Raw genomic sequence first — 17161 nt, 5'->3', positions numbered from 1 at the left:
TGTGTGTGTGTGTGCTTGGGGAGCAGGAACGGGGACTCCAGGTGACCACTTTTTATAGCGGTCATCCTTAAATTTATGTGCGTAGCGGGGTGCATCCGCTACGTAACAGTATCTTACCAATCTTGTTTATATTATTTACGTGACCAACGATAATAACATAACACAGTACTGAGTTAACTTTTAGCAAGGTAACAAGATCTACAGCTCGAGGCAATGACTTAGAAGCACATAAACAAGAACACAATTCTTACAAAATGAGAACAAAGATTTATTGAGCTACACTACGATACATGAAACTATGTAATAAGCAAACAACAAACAAACTCGCACACACAGAGGCAGTTCAGAGGATGTAAAATGAGTTGACAACCATCCCAAATTAATTCTAATACTTTTAACAAGATCTTAGAATAACACCTGAGAAACCACAAAAGCAGAGATATGGCTTACCTTTAACTGTTTAAGATCAATTTGCCCCAGATCAGTAAGAGACAACGTTTGTTTGTTACTTGCACTTTTGCTGAAGATGAATCTCCCTCGTCAGCTGGCCTTGGGGAAACACAGTGCTCCTGATTGGCTGGTGGCTTCTGTGACGTCCTTGGAATTCCCTCGCATGTGGGTGTGGTAGTTCTGGGTTACTGAGGTGACGGACTGCTGAAAGTCGGTTTGCGGAAGTTCGTGCGGTTTCAAAGCAAAATTTCTTTGTTGCAGGGTGTCTTTAAGTGACCTGGTCTGATCCATCCCTATGGCACTGTCTGCCAATGAGCAATTGCCATGAAGGGCGGGGCCACACCCCGTGCCGACGTAGAAAGGGTCAATCATTAACACACTGCATGTAGATTTCACGGGGAAGAACTCTTGCAAGATTGAAACTATCTTACATCAAATGTTACAAGACGAATACTGTTTGTACTACTAGTTTTTCATTTACACGAACAGATTGCAAATGTCACTAGCTTTCATTCAAGACCAGATCTCATACATTTCAGACACACGCAGATCAATTTAATCTGCTTTAAGGGTTAAAACAACACATTGATTAACCTGGTTGGTTGAAATAACCACAGCATATGAGGAACATTATGGTGTATTATTCAAAGATACATCTGCCTTAGTTCTAACATTTTAAGAGATTTACTTTCATTTGTATGCATTAATGTTTCTAGAGATCTCTTCGTCTCTACGAAATTGTGCATCTGACAGGATGCACAATTTCAATGTCATTCAAAAGTCTTGTGAGGCGGTTCCTGCTGAAAATCCCGTAAAACCCCTTTGTTTAGTTTAAATCATTTACTAATTTTGCTGAAGGGTACCTGGAACATCTGCAGCCAGAGTATTGGTCAGAATAACCCAAAATCAATTGGTGCTTTGTTATCGTGATGGTTTAAGCCCTTAAGCCAGTTCAATGACTGAGACAATTTGCAGATGCCCAAGATTTCAGATTCAACTCGTGTTGACCACTGCAATATGCCCATGAGTTCCTTCAATGTGTTTATTAAGGTGTGATGATTTGCTGAAACTCTCCCCACACTGAGTGCACGTGAATGGTTTCTCTCTAGTGTGGATCCTCATATGGTGATTAAGGTTTGTTGAGCAGTAAAAACTCTTCCCACACTGAGTGCATGCGTATGGTTTCTCTCCAGTGTGGATCATCATGTGTAGATTAAGGTTGGATAATTGGCTGAAACTCTTCCCACACTGAGTGCATGTGAATGGTTTCTCTCCAGTGTGGATCCTCATGTGGTTATCAAAGTTTGTTGAGCAGTTAAAACTCTTCCCACACTGAGTGCATGCGTATGGTTTCTCTCCAGTGTGTATCCTCATGTGTTGATTAAGGTGTGATGATTGGTTGAAACTCTTCGCACACTGAGTGCATGTGAATGGTTTCTTTCCAGTGTGAATCATCATATGATAATTAAGGTGAGATGATTGGTTGAAACTCTTCCCACACTGAGTGCATGCGTATGGTTTCTCTCCAGTGTGGATCCTCATGTGTTGATTAAGGTGTGATGAGCAGTTAAAACTTTTCCCACAATGAGTGCATGTGAATGGTTTCTCTCCAGTGTGGATCATCATGTGTAGATTAAGGTGTGATGATTGCTTGAAACTCTTCGCACACTGAGTGTATGCGAATGGTTTCTTTCCAGTGTGAATCATCATGTGATAATTAAGGTGAGATAATTGGTTGAAACTCTTCCCACACTGAGTGCATGTGAATGGTTTCTCTCCGGTGTGGATCATTATGTGAATCTTAAGTTTGCTTTTGGCAAGGCAAGGCAAGTTTATTTATATAGCACATTTCATACACAATGGCAATTCAAAGTGCTTTACATAAACAAGAATAAAAGAAACAAGTAAAATAAAAATAAAAACAAATAATAAAAATGCATAAAAACAAAACAAAACATAAAAACAGGTAAAATGTGATATAAAAGAATGAAGAAGAAGAGAAAAACATGATAGTGCAATCTGTCGGACGCAGCACAGTGCTCATTCAGTAAAGGCACAGCTAAACAGATGTGTTTTCAGTCTTGATTTGAATGTGCCTAATGTTGGAGCACATCTGATCATTTCTGGAAGCTGATTCCAGCAGCGAGGGGCATAGTGGCTAAAAGCCGATTCACCCTGCTTTGACTGAACTCTTGGAACTTCTAGTTTATATGATCCTAAAGATCTGAGTGATCTGTTAGGTTTGTATTCAGTGAGCATATCTGTGATGTATTTAGGTCCTAGGCCATTTAGTGATTTATAGACCAGTAATAATACTTTAAAATCTATTCTGAATGTAACTGGCAGCCAGTGTAAAGACCTGAGGACAGGTGTGATGTGCTCTGATTTTCTGGTTCTGGTTAGAATTCTGGCTGCAGCGTTCTGGATGAGCTGCAACTGTCTGACTGTCTTTTTGGGAAGGCCAGTGAGGAGTCCATTACAGTAATCCACCCTGCTGCTGATAAAAGCATGAACAAGTTTTTCTAAATCTTCACTAGAAACAAAGCATCTGATTCTTGCTATGTTTTTGAGATGATAGTATGCTGATTTACTGACTGCTTTGACATGACTGTTGAAACTCAGATCTGACTCCAGAGTCACACCAAGATTCTTGACCTTATTTTTTGTCGTTTGACCTTTAGTGTCAAGGTACGCATTTACCTTGAGAACCTCATCTTTGTTTCCAAACACAATAATTTCAGTTTTCTCTTTGTTTAACTGAAGAAAGTTTTGGCACATCCAATTGCTCATTTCATCAATGCATTGGCAGAGGGTGTCAATGGGGCTGTAGTCATTAGGCAGTAAGGCTAGGTAGATCTGAGTGTCATCAGCATAGCTGTGGTAGGAGATTTGGTTCTTTCTCATTATTTGGCTTAGAGGGAGCATGTAAAGGTTGAACAGGAGAGGTGCCAGAATCGAGCCTTGTGGGACTCCACACGTCATGGGTGTCCACCTCGACCTATGGTCACCTATACTGACATGGTAACCTCTACCTTCTAGGTAAGATCTAAACCATTTGAGGACTGTGCCAGATAGCCCGACCCAGTTTTCCAGCCTATCCAGAAGTATGCTGTGATCGACAGTGTCAAATGCAGCACTGAGATCCAACAATACCAGCACTGTTATTTTACCTGAATCTGTATTTAGGCGTATATCATTGATTATCTTTATAAGAGCGCTCTCTGTACTGTGATGTGCTCTGAAACCAGATTGAAAATTGTCTAAACACCCCCTGAAGTTTAAGAACTTGTTAACCTGGTTAAAAACAACTTTTTCAATGATTTTGCCAATGAAAGGGAGATTTGAGATTGGCCTGTAATTGCTCAATAGGGTGTTATCCAGGTTGCTCTTCTTCAAGAGGGGTTTAACAACTGCAGTTTTAAGTGAGGTTGGAAAAACCCCTGATAGAAGTGAAGCATTTACCACTTTTAGAAGATCCATTTCTAAACATGTAAACACCGTTTTGAAGAATGATGTGGGGAGCGTGTCAAGACTGCAGGTTGATGTTTTCATAACTTGCACAGTCTCTTCTAAGATTTTGCTGTTAATTGCCATGAAATCAGACATAGTGTCTGATTTCTTAAGTTGTGGTTGAGCTTGTTTGATATCGACACAACTTGGCTGATTGGATGAGCTGATTGCCTTTCTGATATTATTAATCTTATCAGTGAAGAAATGAGCAAACTCATTACATTTGCTTTCAGAGAGGAGCTCACTGGGAATCTGACTGGGGGGGTTTGTGAGTCTCTCTATCGTTGCAAAGAGTGTACGAGCATTATTTAAGTTGCTGTTTATAAGGCTTGAAAAGAAAGTCTGTCTAGCAGTGTTTAGTTCCATATTAAAGGCATGAAGACTGTCTTTATAGATGTTATAATGGACTACTAGTTTCGTTTTTCTCCACATACGCTCAGCTTTTCTGCACTGTCTTTTCATCATTTGTACTCTAGGTGACCTTGTCCAAGATCCCTTTTGCCTGCCAGTTTTGGTTGCGAAACTCTTTCCACACTGAGTGCAGGTGAAACGATTCTTGTCTCTCCTTTTTAAAACACCATCAGTCTGTAAATGAGTTTTTTCCACAATTTTGACATGATGTTCCTCCTCTTTACAATCCTCATTCTCTTCAATTAGGTCTGAAATAAATAAAACATTAGTTTTCATTAAATCCTAAAAACTCTCATCAAAAGCTGAAAAGTGAAAAGACACTGGAAACATTGGCTACACACACTGTAATTTTGATGCACATTGAATGTCAAATAAATCAGATCATATTTTGTTTGGTCCATTATTGTGTACACATTTAGGCAGATTCAATTCAATTCATCTTTATTTATCTAGTGCTTTTACAATGTAAATTGTGTCAAAGCCACTTAACATAGAAGTTATAGTAAATTTAAACAGTGTCAGTCCAGTTTTCAGAGCTTTTCATAAAAGTCATTTTGGTCATATTGATAAGACACAGATTTCTACGATTTGTAAAGTGGACAGGGAATACTTGTTTGTTGTGTGCCTGACTGGTAAATGTATCAGAAAAAAAGTTCTGGGGTAAGAGCTGAATATTTGCCTGTGTGGAAATATAAATTTCTATCATCTAATTCCAAATGAACAATAATCTACGTATAACTAAAAAGTTATATTCTTTGGTTTTTAATTATATGATTTCATTAACATCCCAGCTTGGAGGAACATTTAACCTTAATCTTTCTGACTACAGGCTAAGCCAGTGATGCAAATGCTTTAAACGACTCTGTCTTTGTCTTCGGGTGTTGCTTTTATGCTACAGAAACCCTATGTTGATTAACTTGTGTGGTCAGTAGCTGGGCCGTTTTTTAACACCTATGCCATGCTGACTCCAACTCTTAATTTGCATGCTTTGTTTAGCCATATCCCCTCCTCCTAAGAACACAATATAGACAAGAAATCTTTGTCTTAAATTAGACTTGTGTGAGACTTGTGAGAGACTTGTGAAAGAACTTGCAGACTGCGGACCTCTAGTAGGCTCTTGCAGACACATGGACATCTTAAAGACGCTGTATGACTGCAGATTAACCAACACGTCTTAATAAAGGAATTCTGCTTGTTTCGAGTGTCCTGGACTGGGTTCTCTCTTCTTTTCACTCATTTATTTTTTTACAACACCTGGCAGATATGAGACAGTACAGCAGTACAGCATCTGCATAAAGGCTGGAATGTGCACCTTTCCTTTTGTTTGCTGTTGGGTCATTTTCATCCATTCTGGGGTGATTTTGAGGCTTAATTTGGCCAAAACGTTCTCAGTGTTTCAGCAAATGGACTGATATTTGGGGACATCTTATTTTGACATATTCTGGAAAAATGCTCCATTGGCCTCTATTATAAAATTTTTTATAGTGCAAATAAAATACAATAAATAATAATAACAACAACATGGAAATCACTCAAATAAGCATATAAATGAGAGTAATAAATTCATCAAGACACAATGAAGTCCCCATCAATGGGAAAATGCTTTAAATTTTTTTTTAAAAACCTCAATACACTCTGGGCAAATTTACTCCCTTTTCGTTAGATTCATGGCTGTTTTTTCTCCATTGACCTCTATTATAAGAACATTTTTTTTTATTGCAAAACCATGACAGCACATATTCATGAATTTATGATTGTTGGTGTTCTTTGTGACGACATTGTTTAATTGGTCCTCCCATATGACGGCAAAAAGGAAATGGGTGAGAGAATAAAGGAGGAGGAGGAGAGTTAAAGAAGGCAGCATTATGTTGTGTGTAGAAGAAAGAGAAGTTGACTGTACTGTTGCTGTGTGGGGAAAGGAGTAGAGAAGTCGGGTCGAGATGAGCAGTGTAAACTTAACGACTGGCTGTGAGAAACAAAAAGCGGAAGTATGTATTGAAGCAACAGAGCAAAGGCCGCTGTCTTGTTACTGAAGTGCACGTGACGTCGTTTGAATGTGTGCGTCACTAAAGACTTCAGTGCAGTGTGTCCTGAACAAAATCAACTTACCGATCTATCTTTCTCGCTGGCATGGAGTCAGCTGCCAACTCACCGGCTGGGTTCACCAACACCCTCAACCTTCACATCCACATTCGCCATTCCCCACTCATGTCCCTTGACCCCTCCGCTTCGTGGGTAAGAAGCAAAAGTTTTTGTTTTCTTTCCCCAAATTCTCATTTTGTTTCTCTTGTTTTGTTTTCTCCCTGTACTATTGTTATCATTATTTTCCCGGTTTTCAAATCTGACAAATCTGCTGGCCTGAAATCATTTGCATTTTTTTCTTTCAACTGAGTTATAAGTGCTGAGGGTTCTGCGTTTCATTGTTATATTGTTTGTTTTGTTGTTGATACTGCTGTTTGTGCATGAAAAGTACAAAGTGTTTTTATTATCATTTTTGAATAATACAAACTTTATTTAGACAATTACAGCAATTATCTTAGTTTTTTCTGGTTCTCATTGTTTGTTATTTTATTTATTTTTTTATATTTGTAACTGGTGGTGAGAGCTAGCGTGGTATATTTTGTTTGAAATGTATTTTGACAGGTATTCTGTCTGGCGCCCAAGATTAACTACTTAAAAACAAGTGACAAACATATTTGTTTATTGTATTTTTGGGGGGGAATCACCATTCCCACATCACCATTACATTTCCCTGTTGGGAAGAGATTTGTGATTTTTAAAATTGATTATCAGTTTCAGTGCAAAAAAGTTTCTGCCTTTTATATGGAGTATAGTGTGTGTGTGTGTGTGTGTGTGTGTGTGTGTGTGTGTGTGTGTGTGTGTGTGTGTGTGAGAAAGAGAGAGAAGCTGGATTATTGACCTTATTCTAAAATGCGGAAGTGCGCCTGTTTTCGCGATTGTTTTAGAACTTCCGATTCAGTCGCCTAAGGTAGAAATGACTAGGAATAATAAACGGCAGAAAATGGTCAAAATACTTGCTCTACAAGCAAATGTTTGCATGACTATACAGACCAAAGAAAATATTATATATTAAGAAAATATCAGTTTTCAACATCAAACAGCGAAAATAGCAGTTTTTAATGTCGAGAAATGAATGTAAGTGAAAGACCGGAAGTCTCGTGCCAAAAAGATTCAAATGGCTGCGCTCGCTTGTTGGCAAAGAATAAGGTGAATACTCTAGCCTGGCACCGCATCAAGCACCACCGCTGACTACATGCTCCTCCCCACGAAATGGACGAGGCTTTACTCGCCACGTTCGCCATTGTGATATTCTTTAAAATGACAGGGGGCAGTCAAAAGAAACCCACTGTAAAGTCAGACGGATAAACAGAGAAGTAGAAAGTTTCCGAAACTACGTCATTTCATTAATATCGTTCAATGTTTTAAACTAAATAGATTTTTTGTTTTTATAAATTATTTTAATGATATAAGGATTTTTATGATCATTCAAGAATTTTTTTTAATCAAACTTTGGTGCATCACTTGCTTTTGTTCATATCTCGGACAGTTCTACACATTATAATTTCTTAAAATATTAATGACAGCAGAACATGGGCTGCCCTACAAATACATATTTTTATTATGGCAAGAATAAAAGCAAAAAAAGAAAAAGTACACTTACTAAAAAATACATGTTCCTTAAGATTTAGCCCGCTCCACAATTCAAACATTACTGTATAGCTAGTTTCACTCCTCTGCTTATGCTAAAAAGGCAATAATGGTCCAACGTTTCTGACCATTTTCACCAATAAAGCATAGAAGAACGGCATCAGTATATTGTAAACTGATAGGTTCAAATATTCCCTGTGTGTTTTGTTTTTGTGAAGTTTCAGTGCACTTTACTGACGCATTTCTTAAAAAAGTTTGCATAGAGAGAACAGAGGGAATTCTAGACATCTAATTGTTGCTGTTCTGAGATTGTATGTAAATCGGTCTACAAACCTGTTGAGTGTTGAAACTGGCCTCTGCTGAAGAAACTGCAAACTATCTACTGTAAACTTTCTTTTAATTGAATCTCTGACTCCTGCTCTTCTTCATCTGATAGACGGGTCATTTTTGGGTTAAAACTGTTGGTCCCCCTACAAAGTGTATTTATGCACTCACACTAAAATCTGCTGTTTTACTCCACTGAACTCCATATCAAAGACAGAAACTTATTTGAACAGGCCCATCTAAAGGGTGAATGCAGCCAACTGATGATCAACAGTAAAAAAGACACATTTGACCTCTTCCCAACAAGGAAAACAGCAACAATCTAGAATGCATGATTATTTGGTGTCATGGCTTTGCGGTTAAAAAATGTGGTTATAATGGAAGTCAATAGGTCAAAAACAGCCAAGAACATAATGAAAGGGTATATAGATTGCGAGATTAATTGTATTATCATCACGATAACGATATTTTTGGCCCATGATCATGAAAATGGGAGACTAATAATACATAAAAGAATGACAAAAGACATGAGAACAAGTAACAAATGAAACTCATGCCTGTCTTTCAATGAGTGCTTATGTGCATTTAGGGGAACTAGGCAGCACACTCAGGGCTGCAAGATGGATTAAATTTAGTATTCTTATTATTAAAATATATCTGAATGACAATCAAATGACTGAGTTGGTCTTTGAGAATGAAAACCAACCTGTTTGTTCCTGCAGATCTTCCTGTTTGACTGTGAATGTTTCTTCAATCTTCACATCTTCACTCTCCTCTTTAATAAACGCCATCTTTATAACAGTGTGGAGATCAGTCGCTTCAGCAGTTTTTCTCTGTGTTTGGACACTTTATCCTGCTTAAAATGAACAAAACAATAAAAATGTTCTGTTTAAAATAAATAAAACAATGAACAGAAACAAAATAACTTCTCTTCAACACTTGCTTCAACAGTCTCTTTGCATGAAAAAAAAATTAACAAAAAGAAATCAGGTAAGTCAGAGCAAGAAACAAAAGCCACAAATGACCTGATTAAAACTAGTCCTCCATTTCTTATAGTGATGTATACTTAGAATGGAATGACATTATACTATTTAATAAAGTAAACCTTCATTAAAACACTTATTACACACTTTACTGTTACTTCACTTAAAACTTTATTCAGGTTTGTTATTAATTGTTTTGTTTGTTTTATTTATATTATTGTCTGCTTATAGCACTTTTCTTTTTTTGCCCAAGACTAATTTCCTCTCGGGGACAAAAAGTTTATCCTATCTTTATTCAAACAATAGACCTCATTACTGTGAGTTAAATAGTACTACGTTGTATAAAGGGTTAAAATAATATTGTCAACAGCAGGGACATAATTTAGCACTGAATGAAAAAAACAAACTTTAATCAATCGCTTTATATAAGTGTAAACGCTTTAAAACAAACCTTTCTCCAGTTGAATCACAGCGCGGGGTCGGCGCAGGCTTATGACGTCACAATCCACGCCATAATAAAAGTCTTTTTAACCTTTTTTTAAGTTACTTTTAGTCATGACTTATTATTTAGTTTTTCTCTGCGTTTGGACTTTTTATCCTGTTAAAAATTAACAAAGCAATAAAAATGTTCTGTTTAAAATAAATAAAACTTTGAACAGAAACAAAATAACTCCTCTTCAACAGTTTATTTATATGTAAACTCAGTAATTAACAAAAATAAATCCAGTAAGTCCGAGCAAGAAACAATAGCCACAACTGAGCTGATTAAAATTAGTACTGCATTTTTTATATACAGTAATGTATACTTAGATTGAAGTGAAATTATTTAATTAAAAAAAATTAAACCTTCATTAAGACTCTTATAATACACTAACGTTGTTCCATAGTCCTCTTTACTTTGAGTAAAATAGTATTACGTTGTATAAAGGGTTAAAATAATATTGTCAACAGCAGGAACATCATTTAGTATTGGATGAAAAACCTGAAACTTTAATCAAACGCTTTATATCTGTGTAAAAGCTTTTAAACAAACCTTTCTCCAGTTGATTCACTTTTTTTTTTGTCATGAGAAAAAATATATAAAATCACATACAAATAATACTATTAGACAGAAAGGGAAAAAAATATTAATATAATTAAAGTATTAATAATAATAATATTAAAATTACTAAATGAAACAAGCAAAATTAAACAAATGAATGAAATTACAATGACACTTAAACAAATCACCATAAGGAAAGCAACTAAAATCTACTATAGCAACTAAAAACGAGAATCTTCTTTAAATACATCTGCATAATATTTTAGGAATCTTAGATTGTTTTTATTGTTGATAAGATGAATTGATTTTAGGAGAGTGTTAAATTCTATTCTAAAATGAGCAAATGATGAGTAATTATTTGTAAATTTCTGTTTGTGAATGAAAAATTTGCCATATAAGATTAAAAAAAATGTATGATGTGTTCCAGGGATTTAGCTTTTGGGTTATTATAATAAAAATAATGTCTTTTAGAATAAAGCAATTCACAGCATTGGCAAAAGCAGATATATGCAAATTTAGGAGTGACCAAAATTGCTTGATAATTGGACAATCAAAAAACATATGTACAAGTGTCTCATATGTACAAGTGTCTCCTCTGCTTGTTTGCAGAAAGAACAGGAGCTGTCGATGTCAAAAAATTTGGAAAAAATACTAGAATTTTACAGGGTACACAGCAAATTTTGAAGTGTTAATTTCACTCTCAAAGTGTGAAAATTAACACTTCTTTAGTGTTTATATAGGTCCACACTAAATCGAGTTAAATTTACACTTGAAAAAGAGTAAATTATTTTACACTTGCATAGTGTTAAAAAAGCACTGCTAGTGTTGACTTTAACTCTGTTTTCCACTCACTTTCCCTATTTGCATAAAGTAAATATGTTAAAATTACACTCGCAGTGTTAATAGCTTAACACTAAGAGTGTTCATCTTAACACTAATAATATAGTGCTCATACATACCTAGGTTGATATTTAAATGTATTTTTAGTTATATAGATTGTTTACTGCATTACAGGACAGTTTGCATTGATCAGTTAAAAAAAAGTCAGAACAGTTTACCAGTTTAAACTTTTATTTTTAACAATGCATCTTAAACGCAGTTAGACCAACATAAAATGTACAGCATTTTCAGTATCAAAAACTGTGAGAGTCTTAAAGAGGTGCTGCTTGCTTGCAAGCTTTGACAACACCAACACATTATTGTAAAAGAAACATTTAATGTAAAAGCTTTGCTCGCAGTTTCTTTACCCTGGGTGACTCACTGGTAGGTCCAACATCGATGTTGTAGACTAGTCTGCAGAAAGGTAAAGATGTAGACAAGGGCTTCCTCGTACGTCAAGTTGAACACACAGTCTTTAAAGAGTTCATCAACAGCACTCAAGGACCTGGTTGCTGCACAAGAGATGAGATGTTTGTCCATAACCACATAGAAATGGTCAATCCTCCCCTTGATCCTTCCTGATCTTAGGCGATATGGCTGGTGGCCCTTCCTCTCACTGAGATGGTCTTTAATGCTGGTGCAAGACTGCAAAAAAACAGCCAAAAATATGTCATTAAATGCAGGAAACCAATTAGGAAACTTACAATTTTGTTAATGAAAACAACACAAAAAATAAAACAAAACCACCTTTACCCAAAGTGCAAAAATAAAATGTGTTCATGTCATGCATTGTGTAGTGTGACAGGGAAAAGAATTACCACAAAAATATGTTTATATATTTTTTGATAAACCCTCATTTCATCCAAGATGTAACATACATGCTTCAACAGCATTCAACTGAATGTATTGGCTTTTAAAAAAAAGTTTCAAAAGGTACATTTTACAGCATCGCATAATGGTCTTAACAACCTTAATAATAACAATGAAAAGACTTTCGAAAATATTGTGAGTTTTACCTTATGGAAATGCACAAGTCTTCCAAAGGCCTCTGTTGAACTGATCTTAAGTCTTCCTTCTCTCTGAAGGAGGTAGGAGATGCAGAAGGAGTAGGACAGATGACATCATTATCCCAGTCTGAATGAGTGATGATAAAAAAGTTATACGTATTAATATTAAAATGAAGCAAGCCCACATTCACACTTATAGCTCACAAATACAAAAGAAACCAAAGCAAATTTCAAACTACAAAATCCTTAAAAATCGTACCATTTTCAGATTCTTATCCTTCTGCTGAATTAATAAGACAATGAAGTCTGGCAGTTGAAGTTAGGGATTTCATTAACAACCTTATTGATGATCCTGTGCTTAAATGCGGTCTCCTACCTCTCAAGCAACTTGTTGGATGTTTCAGCATTGAACAGGAGACCAAAGTCTTGTCTAAGAATAATCTAAGAAAGAAGCATATTAGATTAATTACAAACGGTTCCCTTTTCTGGATCGTAAAAATGTTCCTGTTATATAGATAGAAATATTTAAAAATGCCAGTTACATTAAAAAGACTGACTGTATGATACAAATAAAAATAAAAAACACAAACCTTTAAACCAGGGGTGTCGAAACTCATTCCTGGAGGGCCAGTGTTTTGCAGAGTTTAGCTCCAACTTGCTTCAACACAACTGCCTGAAAGTTTTTAGTTTGCTAGTTAAGAGCTTGTGTTTAATTACATTTGGAGCTAAACTCTGCAGAACACTGGCTCTCCAGGACCAAGGTTTGGGCACCTCTGCGTTAAATAATTAAAATGGATGAACAAGGTTCTGTTAAGTACAATAAGACAATTTCTTACATAGCCTTTTGCGGAAAACGGGTCTCTCAGGCTGGGAAAAAGAGAAATAATGCCCAAAGCATAAGACTCCCGTTGCTTGCACGTGGGGATTCTCCTAACAATCAGTAAAATATTTGATTAAGGACAGTACTTAACTTTTTACATTTTTTTTTTTTTTTGGTTTAAAAAAAATCCATGCTTTTCTTGCATATATTTAATGAAATCTTACCCATGAATCTCTTTCATGTGACTGACGACAATATTAACCAGCTGCCGTCTAGTGCTGTGGCCCTAAAGTTTTTGTGACCTTGTATTCGTCAAGTACTTCATCACCACCAGATTGCTTTCCCAATGCATCTTGAACAATCTGATAAAGTGACCAGAAAAATGGTTATACTTGTAAAATAATAAAAGTTAATTAGTATATGATAGAATTAACCATAACAAACAACATATGCATATACCTGTTTTGCCCTTTACCATCTACTATCAAGCAGCTGTTAGTCCTTGTCAATTGATTCTGCATTGTTCGCTCTGGGTCTTCATGATCCGTTGAAGAGAGTGAAACTGTATCAGTACATGTGCTGGCTGTTGATGATCTTGTGGGTGAAATCACTGATGGAGAAATGGAAAACATTATTATTAACCTTTACGTAATATTGTCTTTAGTTTACAATCAATTTATCTTATATTTCAACTTAATTTAAAACAATGCTGTACTAATAGCTTTTACTATACACCATCATCCTCAATGTTTTTCTACACCGTGGTTTTGACTATTTTGATCAACCTTTCATCACTGGGCATCACATGAACTTAAGCTAAACGAACACCTGGCAATGGTCAATAAACATAAAAACTCTTTATTTCTATACACACTCCACTGTTCAGTAAGCTCTTCTATGAATTTCTTCTTTTTACTTAATTCTAACTGTTTTGACTTATACTCCTGTAAAACAGAGGCATTTTAAAACTGTCCAAATATTTATTGAATAATTACCCTCAGGCAGGCCAGCAGAAATATTTTTTTCCAAACATCTAACAGTCAAGCATAAATGTGGACTGCTGTCCATTAACTCGTGGAAGATGTCCTCTTCTACATTAGTGTCCATGTCATCGAAAACTTGAGGATCTGCAGTTGTTGATAATCCAAATTTGCTTTTCACTGAAAAAAAAAAAAAAAAACAGACTCAGGAAATGGTTATGACTTTAGTGAGCACAACTCTGACCAGCACAATCTTAACTTACCTTCACTGCGAAAACCTTAAAATGTAAAATCAGTAAGCAATTTTACATATTTTTTCACTCCTTAAAATAGAACTTTCACCAACATGATGGAAGCTGTTGAAAAATACACAATATATCACTTTATTATTAACAAGAATCTATCACAAACTTGACATAGTAAAATTAAATCAAGTTAATTTATTCATTTTCATGTTCAGGTGATACAGAAGCCGATGTTATTATGAATAGTACATATAAATAAAAAAGCACATTATGTTTTTCTTTTTCTATAAATAGCTATATTTACATTCATTTTGTTTTTTATTATGAAGGTTTCTACATACCAATTTCTAACTAGTATTGTTAGCAAGACGTAGGCTATAGGAAAATTATACTTGTATAAATGCACATTACAGATTAAAAAACAATTTTTTTACATTACACATTAATAAAAGATCTTCAAAAGTTAAGAGTACGTACAGTTCTATCTAAGCCAGCTCTTCATGCAATGCAATTGAACAGCACTTCAACATTAAATAAATAAAGTTACTATTCGACTACTACCTTAGAGTCAACAATGAAATTTGCTAGGTAAACAATGGCAATAACAGTCTGCTTGGGTTCGTCTCTTCTGAGCTTAGCATTTTTCGGTCGTTGTCAGTGGAGCTCAGCTCCACTTATAGGGAACACGTTACTCGATTTGCGCTCATCATCAGTTCTTTTCACAGCAGTTCCGTCTGTTACAGTTACTGAATAAGTCGAAACTCAACATACGGTATTTTTGAGTGAAACTAAGTGTCAGACAGGTTATAAAGTAAGCCATTTTAAGGATTAGTGCTTACCGCAGAAGCGAACATTTTCAAATGATTCAGTTTAATATAGTGAACTGGTTCGATTGATTCACTGAAAAGAACCGGTTAAAGAAGAATCATTTCTGAACTGGCTATCCCTTCATGTCAACAAGCACGGCTAACTTTTACAGCGAATGTATTTTGCGTCTGTTTTTAACGTATTATGGTCTGCAGGTCTGTACCTGTACACTTGAATCGTATAACGATATTTACCGTTTAAAAGCACCGATGAAAGCGAGAACAGGCAGCCCGCGACTCCTCGCTGCTCGCGCCACAAATCAATCGCACTGAACAGTGAACATTATAGATAACGTTAGATTGCACACAAAGCTAGGTTACAGTTCAGCTAACGTTAAGTACTGACAGCTGCTGCTTTGCAGATATTTAAAACAAATAAACAGTTTAAACAATTCAAACGGTTGCATGAGTCATTACTGCCTATTTCTCATAATAGGCTCGAACTGAACCCGATTCAAATATAGGAACTCCTTAAAACTGTTAACTGTAAAATGTTTAAAGTTACCTTTATTTTCCCGCTAAAGCAGCTTGTCTCGCGGCTCCAGATGTCTGTCGTGTATAAATTGACAAGTGGTTAGAACTTGAAATCTCGGTTAGAATATTACAAATATAAATTTTACATTGAGAAACATAAAGCATGTAAAAATGTATTGAATATTTGTGGTTGAATAAGTAATATGACAGTTACCTGTTTGAATGCTCTCCATGTGCCATCCGCCATTAATCAAAGAGGAAGTAAGGTGAAGCGACCGGAAATGGAAACAACTCGTTTTTAGTGTTAACTATGTTAACTTGCAGTATTAACCCTTACTCTGACAACAAGGGTACACTGCAGGTGTTTATGTCACGTAAATTAACACCACAAATAACACTTTTTAACTCAAAAAAATTTACACTGTAAAAACAACTCCAAACAACACTGGAAATTTTGCTGTGTAGATTTCCTGTACAATTTTAAAGTGTATTTCTTTTGCCTTGTTGGAAATGCAATATTTTCCAGGTAAAAGCCAAGTTCTATTCTATATACTCAACCAAAGACCTCCAGTAACACTTTCCTCTAAAATAAATTTTTCTTTTAAATTAAAAATTTGACACACAGAGCTATTGTTTCATTTTTTTATCTAACAGACTAACACCTTCTAAAAGCAAATGAAAATGAATATTCACTGAGCTCCTCGAGTTAAATCTACATTAACACAATTTTGTTTAACTTATATAATCCAACTAGACTAAGTGTTTAAAGCAAAAAATCCCAGCATTCTAAAATGTATAACAAGTAATCTGATGGGTGTTTTGAGCTGAAACTTTACAGACACATTCAACGAAGTACTATTTTACTCACAGTAATGACGACTATTGAACAACGTGTGTGTAATAAGTGTCTTACTGAAGCTTTAATTTATTAAACAGTATAATGTCATTCCATTCTAAGTTTACATCACTTTATATAAGAAATGGAGTACTAGTTTTAATCAGCTATTTTGTGGCTATAGTTTCTTGTTCAGACTTATCTGATTTCTTTTTGTTAATTACTCTCATAAGAAGAAGAGAAGTTATTTTCTTTCTGTTCATTGTTTTATTCATTTTACATTTTTATTGCTTTGTTAATTTTTAACAGGATAAAGTGTCCAAACGCAGAGAAAATATATATCTAAGTCATGAATAGTTAGAAGAATTAAAACGTGTAGTGATAATGAATACTTTTTACATGAAGGACACCTATTTTACCTCCTTTTCTGTAAAGTTTCAGCTCTAAACACTCATTAGATTATTTGTTATACCTTTTAGAATGTTGAGATTTTTGCTTTAAACAATTAGTCTTAGTAGATTAATAAAGTTTTTTTAATTGTCTTAAAATGTTTAGAGTAAAGGTTTTGATCAACTCCAAATACTGAATATATGTGCGTCTGTGAGAAAATGGAAACGAGGGAGAAATGTATCAATAAGTCAAGACTGCAACAGTAAGTGGCAAAAG

The 17161-nt window shown here is 35.3% G+C and overlaps 1 protein-coding gene and 1 long non-coding RNA gene across 8 annotated transcripts; both read right to left on the bottom strand.

Annotated features, from left to right (window-relative positions):
- Positions 1–250: 250 nt before the first annotated feature.
- LOC137490995 (uncharacterized) lies at positions 251–9825 on the bottom strand. 6 transcript variants are annotated; one of them, XM_088650247.1, is made up of 4 exons: positions 9799–9825; positions 9071–9220; positions 4467–4619; positions 251–2260 (listed from the first exon to the last, which is right to left on the bottom strand). In XM_088650247.1, the coding sequence occupies exon 4, from the start codon at positions 2239–2241 to the stop codon at positions 1444–1446; it is 798 nt and encodes a 265-aa protein (XP_088506373.1). In that variant the 5' UTR covers positions 2242–2260; positions 4467–4619; positions 9071–9220; positions 9799–9825; the 3' UTR covers positions 251–1443. The 6 variants fall into 5 exon arrangements, with proteins under 6 accessions (XP_088506373.1, XP_088506374.1, XP_087106022.1 ...); XM_088650248.1 differs by having other exon boundaries at positions 9071–9217; XM_087249896.2 differs by having other exon boundaries at positions 251–4619.
- Positions 9826–11442: 1617 nt separating this feature from the next.
- LOC141381837 (uncharacterized) lies at positions 11443–15928 on the bottom strand. Of its 2 annotated transcripts, XR_015484341.1 has the most exons (9): positions 15875–15928; positions 15692–15735; positions 14091–14255; positions 13555–13705; positions 13320–13457; positions 13112–13205; positions 12535–12716; positions 12285–12402; positions 11443–11913 (listed from the first exon to the last, which is right to left on the bottom strand). It is a non-coding gene; the product is annotated as an uncharacterized LOC141381837 (long non-coding RNA). The 2 variants fall into 2 exon arrangements; XR_015942843.1 differs by having other exon boundaries at positions 12285–12716.
- Positions 15929–17161: the final 1233 nt, after the last annotated feature.

The sequence above is a fragment of the Danio rerio genome, chromosome 4, assembly GCF_052040795.2.
Source record: "Danio rerio strain M-AB ecotype USA chromosome 4, GRCz13ab, whole genome shotgun sequence".
NCBI classification, from domain to species: domain Eukaryota; kingdom Metazoa; phylum Chordata; class Actinopteri; order Cypriniformes; family Danionidae; genus Danio; species Danio rerio.
Note: the sequence above shows the minus strand (reverse complement) of the source record. Positions and strands in the feature narration are given on the sequence as shown.